Raw genomic sequence first — 13,750 nt, 5'->3', positions numbered from 1 at the left:
CTGGGGAAGGAAGGAGCTGTCCCAATGGGATGGGCTCCACCTGAATCACACTGGGACCAGCATCCTGACGAATCCCATAACTAGGCCTGTGAACTTGATTTTAAACGAAAAAAGTCATAAGTTCAGTTGATAAGTCATAAGTTCAAATGATAGAAATGGTGAGATGCATTGCAAGTTATTCAACTTTCCAGAGAAGTTATACAACAGAGAGTTTGGAAAGGGTCTGGAATATAACTTCAAGCACAGCAGGACAACTATGACAAGGGGGGCAGTTAATGTAGGACTGAGGGTGTTGTCCTTAGATACACACAGTTTGTGAAACAAGGTAGATGAGCTTGCAGTGCAGATTGAAATTGGCCAGGACAATGTTGTGGGTATCGCAGAGACATGGCTGCAAGGGCATCAAGGCTGGGTACTAAATATCCGAGGATACACATCATATCGAAAGGGCTGCCTTGTTAGAAAGAAGTGAAATTAAATTGATATCAAAAGGTGATATAGAGTCAGAAGGTGTAGAATCTGTGTGGGGGAGTTGAGGGATGGCAAAGGAGAAAAGACCAGGTGGGGGGGATGAAACTTTATAGAATCCAGAGAGGCCTGGAAAGAGTGGATGTGGTGAAGATGTTTCCATAAGTAGAGACATGGATTCAAAGGCACAGCCTCAGAGTGAAGGAACAATCCTTTAAAACGGAGATGAGGAGAATTTCTTCAGCCAGAGGATAGTGACTCTGTGGAATTCATTGACACATAGGGCTGTGGAGGCCAAGTCATTGAGTGTATTGAAGACAGAAACAGGTTCTTGACTGGTAGTGAAATCAAAGGTTACAGGAGAAGGAAGGAGAATGGGGTTGAGAAATATATCAGCCATGATCAAATGGCTGATGGGCTGAATTGCCTAATTCCTTTCCTATTTCTGATGGTTTATGATTTGAAACATGTTGTCAAAACAGGCCTGGCAAATTACTGACTGCATTTGGTAGGTGGGACCCACTGTTGTTACAACATGATAAAGGTACAGCAGTGAGGGTTTCCAAATGGAAATCAAGCAATTTGCTTTTTCTTGAATGATGTCAACTTTCTTTAGTCCTATTGGAGCAGCACTCATCCAGCAAGCATTCTGTTCCACATCTGATGCTGGAAAAACTTTTGGGAGTTACAAATTATTCAGATAATAAAAAAACCTAAGGGGCGCTGATGCTGAAACAATCAAAAAAGCACAGGAATTGCTGGAGAAACTCAGCAGGTGCAGCAGCATCTTTGTACAGAAACAGAGGTTTAACATTTTGAGTCCAGTGACCTTTCATTAGATCATCGAAAAACATAGAACATCCAGTCCTCGCCGTGCTCTTGTAACCAGAGCATTAATGTGGCTCACATGGACCTCGTGTGCCTTATTAATGCTAATTAATTAATTGATCTTATTGATTAAAAAATATCCAAATGTAATTCATCCAGTTTGCCATGATAATGCCCTGAACGATGATGCGAAAGGATTCCATGATGGAAATGTCTTTGAATATCAAGGGTAGATCGTTCAACTATGTCTTGTTGGAGATGGTCCTTTCTAAGAGTTCTGAAGCATCACATGCAACTTAAATGTTTTAATTCATTTTTGTCTCTCCACAGATACCACTAGACCTGCTCAATATTTCCGGCACTTCTGTTTTTATCCTTTTTTTTTAGGAGAGGTGATGGTTTAATGGCATTATCACTGGGCTATTAATCCAGAGTCCCAGATAATGTTCTGGGCACCCAGGCTCAAATCCTGCCACAGCAGATGGTGGAATTTGAATCCATTGTCAATTGTCAGAAAAACCCATCTGGCTCACTAATGTCCTTAGGGAAGGAAACTGACATCTTTACCTGGTCTGTCCTACATGTGACTCCAGACCCACAGCAATGTGGTTAACTCTGAACTGCTCTCTGGGCAATTAGAGATGGGTAATAAATGCTGGCCTGGCCAGTGCTGCCCCACATCCCATAAGTGAATTATACATAAACTCTCTTCCTAACAGTACTGTGACAGCATTGACAGCCCATGAAATGCAGTGGTTCAAGAAGGCAGCTCACCCCACCTATTCAAGGGAATTGGAAATGGGTAATGTCCTACCAGTAATACTCACTCTCAATGAAGTTTTCTTTTAAATATAGAATTGAAGAGGTCGGCTTTTTTCTGTAAAGATTAATAGATGTATCCTAAAGGTTTAACCAAGTTAAAAAAAAACTTACTTCACTGAACAACAAAGACATCCATTCCGTAACTCCAACCATTCCTCATAAAGTTCTCCTGCATGGCTTACTGCCAGTGATTTCTCCAGTGCACTCCCTACAACAGATCATTTGGAATGATTTTATTACTAAAACAAACTGCACTATGATTAAGGCAATGCAAGTTATTAAAACAATGAATGATAAAACGTAACTTTTACTGTTCACCACTTTTCTGCCCAGGGTCTGAAGGACTTTGGAACCCAGGGATTTTCAAAGACCACTATTTATCTCCACCTCTCAAAACACTTTTCGTTTCACTCCAATCATCTACTTCCTGGTTAAGATTGTGTCAACCTTTTTTTCTAATCAACCTGCTCAAAGATATTGTTACACACAGGCGGGACTGGAACTCTTGGTTCAGGGGTAGGGACACCACCACCGTTCCTCAAGAGTCCTCTTAAGATTTTAACACAATGAGCATTGTTCATCATATCCACCTGAACTACCAACATACTTTGCAAAAAACAGGCGTAATGTAGCAAAACAAATTAAACCAACTGGCAAAAAAAAAAATCCTTTCTGCCTGTTCTTTATTTTTTGGGAACGCCAGAACTAGGGGCCGAGTCTGAGAATGAGGGTCAGGCCGTTCTAGAGGAAATGTTAGGAAGCAGTTTGACACACAAAGGGTGGGAGGGGTTTGGAACTCTCTTCCACAAACAGCAGTGGATGCTGGAATAGCTGTTAATCTTAGATTTGTCTGAAGTAAATTTTTGTGAAGCACAGATATTAAAGGGATATGGGCCGAAGCCAGGTTTATGGAGTTAGGCCACAGATCAGCCATGATCTCATTGATTGGTGGAATAGCTCAAAGGCTGTATGGCCTCTTCCTGTTCCTGTGATCCTAAGTCTGTCTATCCAATGCCACCTTGTTCACATATTCAGAACATCGCTTACCTTCACCAAACTCATTAAGAATGACTGCAATTCTTTTATTGTGTTGTTCTGTTAGAATGTAATTCAGAAGAGTTGTTTTCCCAGCACCTGCCAAAATATAAATTCTATATTCAGGTTTTTTCAAAGGAACAAAACAATGTTTCAGAAGGGAAATTCTCATGTTCTAAAGCATCCCTTTTTTGATCTTATCTCCCACAGCTAGCAACATATGTATTAATTATTCTACATTACATTGAGACTGAATTCAGAAGACTTGAAGACTTTTACGCACTGATAATCTCCATGTTTATCATTTATACTCAATTGAAAAAAATCGACACTTCCATTATTAGCTGTTCTTGAATTCTTACCAACAGAGAATGGATGTTCTGGAATCACAGAGTCCCTACAGTGTCAAAGCAGGCCTTTCAGCCCATCGAGTCCACACCAACCCTCCGAACAGCATCCCTCCCAATAGTTTGAGTGGAGTGTCGACAGACACTATCTCTCTGTCCTAATTAATCCCTGCACTTGCTATTCAGCCTGTCGACACTCCACTCACAACATCTGTTGATACTTTTAGAATTATCTTGCCAGTATCTCTCTGCCTACATATTCTGTCCCTGTGCGCTTCCTTCCACTTCACCTGATGAAGGAGGAGTGCTCCAAAAGCTTGTGATTTTAAATTAACCTGTTGGAATATAACCTGGTGTCGTGTGACTTCTGGCCCTGTCCACCCCAGTCCAACACCAGCACCTCCACATCAACATTCTGTAAGTTATGGATTACTGCAGGAGGAAGTAGTATAAAAGAGTAAAATCATAGATGACAAACAGAAAGACAGGCAGTTCAGCACAACTGGCTGAAATTCTCTTCTGTAGAAAATCTTAGTAATAGCTGAGTATAATCTGCTCACTTAAACCTCCAAGTCTTTTATACTGGGTTTCAAACTAGTTAATAGATCATAAACAAGACTATAGACTTTATCTTTACTGTAAAAATACATCGCCAACAATGGCAATAGCATTGGCTAAAGCTGCTTCTTTTTCTCCTTTCAATCATACAGAGTACTCTCTAATCTTATCAGAAACAGAATACACATCCATCTAGTATATCAACATCCTACCCTCTTCCCTGGCCGACATCACTGTCTCAGGCTTGCTGCAATATTCCAGCAAAACTCAGCACATGCTGAAGGAACAGCATCTCATTTTCCATCTGGGGACCGAACAGCTTCCTGGACTCAATATCGAATTCAACTATTGTAGAGCTGGAGCACCTTCTCTCACATCCATACCCAACCCCCACAATACCAGGCCTTGCCATTACATCCTTTTCAACTGATGAAGGGCTTTTGCCCAAAATGTCAATTTTCCTGCTCCTCGGATGCTGCCTGACCTGCTGTGCTTTTCCAGCACCACACTAATCTAGACCTTTGTCATCACATGGACCACTACCACACACGGCCCATTGTCAGTTACTAATAGGCCCCATGAGCAGTTATTCATTCTCCCAGACCGACCTTGAGTCATTCCGTTGTCTGTCCAACTGTTTTCCTCTCTCTTTGGATTCCATATCCACCTTCGTTTATTCTTCCCCCTCCCCACCTTCTGCATATATATCGATGCTTTCTCGCTAACATCAGTTCTGAAGAAGGGTCACCAAAATATTAATTCTGATTTCTCTCCACACGGGTTTTTCCAGCAATTACTGTTTTAGTTTCTAGTATCCATTACCTGATTATTATTATCTTATGAGTGTCATGTTTACTTTGCTTTTAGTAAAGAGGACTCTTTCTCTCTCTTTCACACTTTCACTTACATCCATATTACACCTCTTTTTCTTTCTCATCACCATTAACAACCCCTATGTCTTTTTACACTGGACCTCGACATCATCTGTCCCCTCGCCTCACATCCCCTTGGCCAAAAGTATTTAAAAAATTTTTCCAACATCCTTTTCAACTGTGAAGAGTCATACTACAGTTGAAGAATTAACTCTGTTTCTCTCTCAGATGCTGCCAGACCTGCTGAGTTTCTCCAGCAATTTGTGTTTATTTCAAATCTCCAGCAACCGCAGTATTTTGCTTTTACTTGACTGTTGTATTCCTCATGTTATCCAAAATTTCAAATTGATTTTCAATTTCCTTAGACTCTCACGTGCTTTCTGATGGAGCTATAATCACGGAGGAATACAGCTTATATAACCTCCTGAATTACCTTAATAATACTTGCCTAAATATCCGGTTATGATTGTCACTGGAATCCGTGCACTCCCCAAATTGGAATCGGTTTCAATTGGAATCAGTTTGGGGCATTCTTCTTCATCTTCTTCCAGAGGTACATCAGCCATGCTGTCCACAGTGAATCAATAAACATTCAATAAAACCTGAGGTAATTCAGCACAGTTGTGAAATATAACAAGAAAAAACAAATCAGATTTTGGTCATGACAAAGTAAAAAAATTGAAATGTATTTAAGTTTGCCGTTGTGTTTGCAAAACTTCAAGAAGATACAACTTGTTATCTTGCTTTTTCCACTCTCTTTTCATAACATAATTGTTCTGCGTCACAGGTACTAAACACCCTGCAGCAAATGGTACAAGTGGTCATTTTTCATGAGTTAAGCCAGACAATAAGTGGTTGGAAAATATTCAACCGTGCTGACCTCACAGCTTGTTTTTTTATGCGACCTTTGGTGGAACAAAATATTCCAAGGTTATTTGCCATTACGTTTTTCCTTGCAGCATCACTTAATGACTCTGATCTTCCATCTGACCACAAACCTGCCCCACTGTTACATCTCCCTCCTCCTTATCCCTGCTTCTATACTTGTTTAAAGCCTGCAGCATCTTTTTCCAGTTCCAATGAAAAGGTATCCACCTTAAACAATAACTCTGTTTTTCCCTCTACAGATGCTGCTAGGTCTACCGAATATCCCCAGAATTTTCTGTTTGTATTCCTCATCCTGCTGATGTTGCTGTATTTTGACATTTGCAAATCTTCAGGCCAGCAAATTCAAAAACACAAATAAAATACTGGAGGGTTCTGGAAGAGCAAAGCAACTCTCAGGGAGCACCTTGAAAGCCCAACATTAAGTCAGACCAAACAGAGCAAGAAAGGAGGAGGTGGGTCACAGGGAGAATACCGACAAGTTTGAATCCTGGATGACTAGGGACAGCCAGGGGTAGAAAGGAGAGTATTGAGGGCAAGTCAAACTCCAGCGCACTATTTCAGGTTCCAAACGATAGCTGTAAAGAGCTTACCTCTTGATTCTCGGCTGAAATGGGAAAGAGACTGTTTTAAAACCAAGGACTGTGGAAAGGATTGCTGGACTTTTTAAAAGTAAGTATTTACGACTTGTCATCCTTCCAAAGACCAATGACAAAACTTTTCTTTCGGGGAATAACCTGTTCATTGCCATCCATTACAAGGCCACCGGCCCCCTAACTTAGCTACCCTCACTAGACCTCATCACACCTCACGTCTGCAAGGACTCCATCCCATTCTCCCAGCTCCTTCACCTACATTATATCTGTTTGGATGATGCCACCTTCCACACACGGCTTCCTCCTGCAATAACCATGGGTTCCCACCCACTGTGACTGAGAGGGACCCTCAACTGCAGCCGACCTACCATCTGTGTTTCCACCTTTACCCCTTCCCATCTCTGACCAACAATGTGATCAGGTCCCCCTTGTTCTCATTTTCATCCCACCAGCCTCCGCATTCAAATCGTCATTCTCCACTATTTCAAACAACTCCAGCAGAACGCCACCACCACCATCTTCCTGTCACACCCCGCCTCCTGGATTTAGCAGGAATTATTCTCTATGGGACATTCCACAACCACCCACGGCACCTTCCCATGTAACCACAGAAGGTCAACACCTGCCCCTTCCCTTCCTCCCTGCTCACTATCCAAGGGCCTAAACTGTCTTCCCAGGTGGGAGGAAGCCAGAGCGCCCGGAGGAAACCCGCGCAGACACATTAGAGGAGTTTGAAACAAAAACTAGAGTTTTAACTAATGCAGCAATGCGGTGACAGTTCATAACAGTTGACCCTGTAGTTAGATTGCCTTTATTTTAAATAAATACTAATTTGTGTTCAGTACTGTATAAAAGCCAAGCCCATACTATCTGTCCACCTGAGTCTTAACAGACAGGTAAATGAGTGAATTTTGTATGCTCTTATAAAATCTTTAGCTTTTACGATGACTATGGGAACAGCGAAGCTGGAATTCCATCACACTATCCCAGTGAGGTGTGACACAGCAAAGCAATCCAGCAGTGTTTCACTTGTACAAAGTTTAGAACTGATCCTGATAGGATTAATAAATTGCAGAATTAAAACAAAAATTTAACTATTGCCATGAGATAACTAAGCAGAATATATTTTTAATGAAGTGAATGATTAAAATAATGACAAATATTAACTAATTTCTATCATATTTTTAAACAGATTTGATAGCATTATTTTATAAAGGGGTCCTGGGGAGTGTTGCTGAACAAAGAGACCTTGGAGTGCAGGTTCATAGCTCCTTAATAGTGGAGTTGTAGGTAAATAGGACAGTGAAGTAGGCATTTAGTATGCTTTCCTTTATTGGTCAGAACATTGAGTATAGGAGTTGGGATATTACATTGCATTAAATACGTAGGCAACTCTGTGATGCAGGGGAACATAATATGTAAATTGCCCAACAGTTACCAATCCACTTAATCAACAGAATTCTTAAAATCTCTCAAATCCGGGTGTTGGAGACACAATATGTTTATATAATATTTTAACACTATATTCTCCAGAGCAGGATCCATCACTGAAATCCTGACTGCATTTACGGGCATTAAAGAGAATAACGATGGCATTTGTGAAACAGAATCAGCCTTCTCACCTTGTCTCAAAACAACCTTCGTGATCTGTACAAAACACAGCTGAACCGTCAGTGTTATGTTCAGTATTCAACCGATCTGCTAAGAAAGTTGAGAAATCTAAACAACTTAAAATCAAGCAGCAAAACTATCATTGCAATGCAGCATCACAGAACGTTTTTTTTCAAAAGAGTCTTGTTTTGCTTACCAGACAAAACAAACAAAATCACTAATATAAGGCCAGTCTACTTAAAGAACAGATTCCACAAGCCACATCCTGCAATCTTAATTCATATTGCGTTTATGTTGAATGTAAAATTTATTCACTAAAAGGGCAGGAAGGGAAAGAGATGAAGAACACCCCTAGCAGACTATTAAATGAAGATTTAATTGAATGGCAGAGTTTCCCACCTGAACTGAGGAAATTAGATGGCTATGCTCACTAATAGGTTTGATTGGCTGATATATCGTCACATGTACGGAGATATCATGAAAACGTGCTGTCACCTAACATTGCCTTTGTTGGCCACACGGGTGTTTCCTTTCTTCCTGGTGGTGGAATATAAATAAAGATTTACGCACTCATTCTTCACTGTGTCCTACACCTACATACACACAACATGGGTGCTGGGGAATACATCAGCACTACCGCTGTTAGGCAGTAGTGTGGGGCTTATTTAACAAAAACAAAAGTGTTGTCTTACGTACTATACAGGCAGATCATACCAAACAAAGTGCATCAGGGTAACAGAACAGAGTGCAGGAGACAGTGTTCCAACCACAGAAAGAGAGAGATCAGAACTAACACTTGAGAGGTCCATTTATGAGTCTGATAACAGAGGGAACGAAGCTGCTCTTGAATCTGTTCGTTCATGTTTTCACACTTTTGTATCTTTTGCTAGATGCAAGAGGGTGGAAGAAATATAACCAGGGTGGGAGGGGTCTCTGATTATGAAGAGTGTATAAAAGGGGTGGGAGGGGTCTCTAATTATGGTGGCTGCTTTCCCGAGGGTAACAGGAAGTACAGATGGAGTCAATGGAAGGAAGGCCTGGTTTGTGTGATGGAGCAGGCTGTGGTCATGACTCTCTGTAATTTCTTGTAGTCTTGGGAAGAGCAGTTGCCATACAAGTTGTGATGCATCAGGATAGGATGCTTTCTATGGTGTATCTATAAAAATTGGTATGAGTTCTTGTGGGCATGCTGAACTCCCTTTATGCCATATTAATCATATTTCAACTGATTTGCACCATATGTTGCTTGGAATAGATTGCCTGATTAGATTCTGCAGAAACTGCAGGTAATGACAATGCAAGACCAAAATATGGTTTTATACCATAATAATGCACTGTGGAGGAGCAACAGACTGTCAGTTATCAATGAAAGGTTTGACACATGCACTAGCATAGCAATACACATTCAGCATTGTGGTGTTACAAGATGGTTATTACATACCATGAGAGAAAAATGTCATAGAGCCATAGAGATGTACAGCACAGAAACAGACCCTTTGGTCCAACTCGTCCATACCGACCAGATATCCCAACCCAATCTAGTCCCACCTGCCAGCACCCGGCCCATATCCCTCCAAACCCTTCCTATTCATATACCCATCCAGATGCCTTTTCAATGTTGCAATTGTACTAGCCTCCACCACATCCTCTGGCAGTTCATTCCATACACCGTACCACCCTCTGCATGAAAAAGTTGCCCTTTAGGTCTCTTTAATATCTTTCCCGTCTCATCCTAAACCTCTGCCTTCCAATTCTGGACTCACCCACTCCAGGGAAAAGACCTTGTATGTTTATCCTATCCATTCCCCTCATGATTTTATAAACCTCTCTATGATCACCCCTCAGCCTCCGACACTCCAGGGAAAACAACCCCAACCTATTAAACCTCTCTCAACAGCTCAAATCCTCCAACCCTGGCAACATCTTTGTCAATCTTTTCTGAACCCTTTCAAGTTTCACAATATCCTTCTGATAAGAAAGGTCATATTGACTGAAGCTCCTGAATTAATTTGGAATAGAATTCTCACTGAACCTAATTTCCAATGGTTCATGCTGCCCAATGAGATGCAGACACACACGCACACATATGAAGGTGTTGTGATTAATTTATTTCTAAACTGTCATTCAGGACGTGCTAAGAATAATAGTCACCAAGAATTCAGACTGTGCAGCATCGACCCACTTTGCTAACTATTAGAGTTCATCTTGAAGCAGGAATCAAATGTTCGTTATTACATACAGTATTTCGAGCAATCTATTCATTAAACCAGAAGAAATAGGGATAGGAGGAGGCTATTCAGCCCCTTGAACTTGCTCCGCCTTTCAATAGTAACATGGCTGATCCGATGTACCACACGTTCACATTTCAGCATTTTCCCTGTACCCCTTGAGTCCCCTCCTGATCAAGAATCTATCTGTCTCAGCCTTGATTATACACACAGGTAGCCCCGCCACATCTCTCTCTCTCTCTGGCAAGGAGTTCCAAAGACTCACAACCCTCTGCAACTAAATTCCTGTACATCTCAGTCTTAGGGCAGCTCAGTGGTTAGCACTGCTGCCCCACAGTGCCAGCGACCCGGGTTCGATTTCTGTCTTGGGCAACTGTCTGTGTGGAGTTTGCCCTTTCTCCCCGTGTCTGCGTGGATTTCCTCCCACATTTCAAAAGATGTGCAGGTTAGGTGAATTGGCCATGCTAAACTGTCCATAGTGTTAGGTGCCTTACTCCGGGGTGAACGTAAGGAAATGAGTCTGGATGGATTACTCCTAGGAAGGTCAGTGTGGACTTGTTGGGCCGAAGGGCCTGCTTCCAAACTGTAGGGAATCTTGAATTGACACCCCTTTCTTCTGGGACTGTACCCCTTGGTCCTAGACTGTCCCATGAGGAGAAACATCCTCTCAGCACTGACCCTGTGAACCCCCTCAACAACCTGATATGTCTCAAGGGGATCCCTTCTCATTCTTTGAAACTCCAGTGAGTAGAATCCCAATCAGTTTAGCCTTTACTCAGAAGACAATCCCTCCATACCAGAGATTGTCCTAGTGAACCCTCTCGGAGCTGCCTGCAATGAAATGATATCTGTCCTTAAATAATGGACCAACACTGTTCCAGATCCCAATGCAAGATGGTGGTAGAGTAACAGGGTTGTGTGACGGCTCTTTCCCGGGACCACTCCACTCCCATCGGCTTTCCTGCTTTGTATCACTTTTACTTCAGCTCTTTTCTTTCACTTAATTTCCTTTTGGCCTTTTCTGTTCTTTTCTGTGTTGAATTAGTTGACATCACCGGGTGTGGCAGTCAGACTGGGCCGCATGCAGAGTGAAGGATGTAGCTTCACCCAGCGATCAGAGACTAGTGACAGAGAGACCATTCACCCGGCGATCAGGGACTAGTGACAGAGAGACCATTCTCCCGGCGATCAGAGACCGGTGACAGAGAGACCATTCTCCCGGCGATCAGAGACCGGTGACAGAGAGACCATTCACCCAGCGATCAGAGACTAGTGACAGAGAGACCATTCACCCGGCGATCAGGGACCGGTGACAGAGAGACCATTCTCCCGGCGATCAGAGACCGGTGACAGAGAGACCATTCTCCTGGCATTTGGGGCCGGCAGCAGAGAGGCCATTCTCCTGGCATTTGGGGCCGGCAGCAGAGAGGCCATTCTCCCGGCGATCAAAGGCTGGTGTCAGAGTGGCCATTCTCCCGGCGTTTGGGGCTGGCAGCAGAGAGGCCATTCTCTCGGCGTTTGGGGCCGGTGACAGCAGCAGCAAAGGTCCTCCAGCGATCGGGAGGTGGAGGAGTTGGCAGCGGACTCTTCAAAATGGCGGCCGACACCTGCAAGGTGACATCTGCAGCTAAAGCAGGCCTCGTGGCCCAGCGGTGGCCTGGCCTTGGCCGTGGAGACAGGGACTCCTGGCTGTGGGGCGAGTATGGGTTCAGCAGCGCCAGCAAAGTGGTCCCAGCGGTGAAGGGATGGTGCCGAGAGTGGGGCGACTCCTACACTGGGGGGGTCGGGGGTCTGACACAGGCAGCAGCGAAGGGGGTGGAGGTCTTCCTTGATCCTAGGTACTGGCATGGACTGGGTCAGAAAGACTCAGCCTGAGCTTTTTAACTTCACTCGTTTTCTAATACATTCCTGTTACCTATAATGGTGGACTATTCATTTTAGTTTTATAATTTTTTTTGTTTCCTAAGAATTTGATCTTTAGTATCGGTATCTAGGTATCTTTGCACCAAGATGGTGCAGTTATGTAAACCTTTCACTGTATTTAAGTACATGTGACAATAGAGCTAATTCTATTTAATTTAGATGTGGTCTCTTGTACAGTTGCAGTAAGACATCCCTACTGTTATACTCCAGCCCCTTTCAAATAAGGACCAACATTCCATCAGCTTTCTGAATAAACTGTCAAGATGATGCCAGATATGGTCAACTCCTTGCAAGCTCTTGTGTGCAGACCTAAGTTTCCTAGTTCCTACAATCATTCTACATTCTTTAAACTTAAAGCATACTTTTAAAAATTAATAAGTATGTTTTATCTAAACTCACAGGTTTGAAGCTCCTCTGCTGTGTTTTTGTTTTGCTGCTGTTTAGTTATTATTTACTTGATCTGCCTGTATTGCTCACAAAACGCAGCTTTTCACTGTGCCCCGGTACACGTGACAATAAATTCAATTACCTGCTTACTCTGTGTGCTAGCTTTCTCTGTTTCATGTACAATCTCCCCCTCCCCCCAAAGTCCCTCTGTGTTGCAGCTTTCTGGATTTAAATAATATTCCAATCGCCCCCTGCAGTGTCCTGTATATAACATGAGCATTAAAACATGGGGAGTAACATGTTTTTCCTCACTAACCTGTTCAGATGTTTAATTACAGCTTTGGAGCAGGTGGGACTTGAATCCAGGTCTCCCATTCCGGGGTAGAGACACTACCACATGAGGCCAAATCCTCAAATATTCCCTTAAACCCTCTCTGTATTTCCGGAGGAGATTTCAGGATCTGACGCTGTGCTCTACCGGAGAGTTTGTTTAAAATCTATATTATTGCAATCTTAAACTAATCTTTGCATTCTGCAAATTGCAGGTTTTTAAATGTTTTGTTCACAAGCATCTTGGTATTTTAGCAGCAGGAGATAGTACTAGAGCAACATCGCAGGCTGCGAGGAGTAAATTACACAGCTCAGATTAAACTCTCACCATCACATTCACACGGTCACACCAGCATTCAGCAAGTCCCGACAGCTTGGAAAATCACCACAGCATTTCCGCTCAGCTCAGTGTCGCGATAGAAAGACTAGCACCGCCTCGCTGATGCTTTTCCTTTCCCTGCCATGGTTCTGTTTAATGACCGGCCCAGGACAGTGACTGTAGTCAAACACTTCCTTCAGCAAAAGGGCCGTGGAAGTCACCCTTTAGCGGAGCGGGTTCCCACGGGGGCTGCAGCTGTTACTGTATCATTCCGGGAATGGTTACACTGTCAGCGGGGAGTCCCCGCCCGCTTCACTCTCACTCTCACACACACTCACTCACTCACACATACTCACTCTCACTCACTCACACACATACACACTCACTCACTCACTCACACACACTCATTCACACTCACACACACACATACATACACACTCACTCACACTCACTCTCACACACTCACTCACTCACACTCACTCTCACACACTCACTCACTCACTCACACTCACTCACACTCACACACACACATACATACACA

At 43.0% G+C, this 13,750-nt stretch overlaps 1 protein-coding gene across 4 annotated transcripts in view; it reads right to left on the bottom strand.

Annotated features, from left to right (window-relative positions):
• cbwd (COBW domain containing) overlaps window positions 1-13,472 on the bottom strand; it is an 83,950-nt gene extending 70,478 nt beyond the window's left edge. The window contains exons 1-5 of one of the 4 annotated variants that reach the window (XM_060841231.1): window positions 13,219-13,472; window positions 8,034-8,112; window positions 5,379-5,497; window positions 3,166-3,252; window positions 2,230-2,326 (exon numbers count right to left, since the gene is read on the bottom strand). In XM_060841231.1, coding sequence (XP_060697214.1) covers window positions 2,230-2,326; window positions 3,166-3,252; window positions 5,379-5,496 — 302 coding nt within the window. In that variant the 5' untranslated portion in view covers window position 5,497; window positions 8,034-8,112; window positions 13,219-13,472. The other 3 variants (XM_060841224.1, XM_060841247.1, XM_060841239.1) reach the window with 3 other exon arrangements.
• Window positions 13,473-13,750: the final 278 nt, after the last annotated feature.

This window comes from Hemiscyllium ocellatum, chromosome 2, assembly GCF_020745735.1.
Source record: "Hemiscyllium ocellatum isolate sHemOce1 chromosome 2, sHemOce1.pat.X.cur, whole genome shotgun sequence".
Taxonomy (NCBI): domain Eukaryota; kingdom Metazoa; phylum Chordata; class Chondrichthyes; order Orectolobiformes; family Hemiscylliidae; genus Hemiscyllium; species Hemiscyllium ocellatum.
The sequence above is the reverse complement of the archived record's forward strand: the minus strand, read 5'-3'. Positions and strand labels throughout refer to the sequence as shown.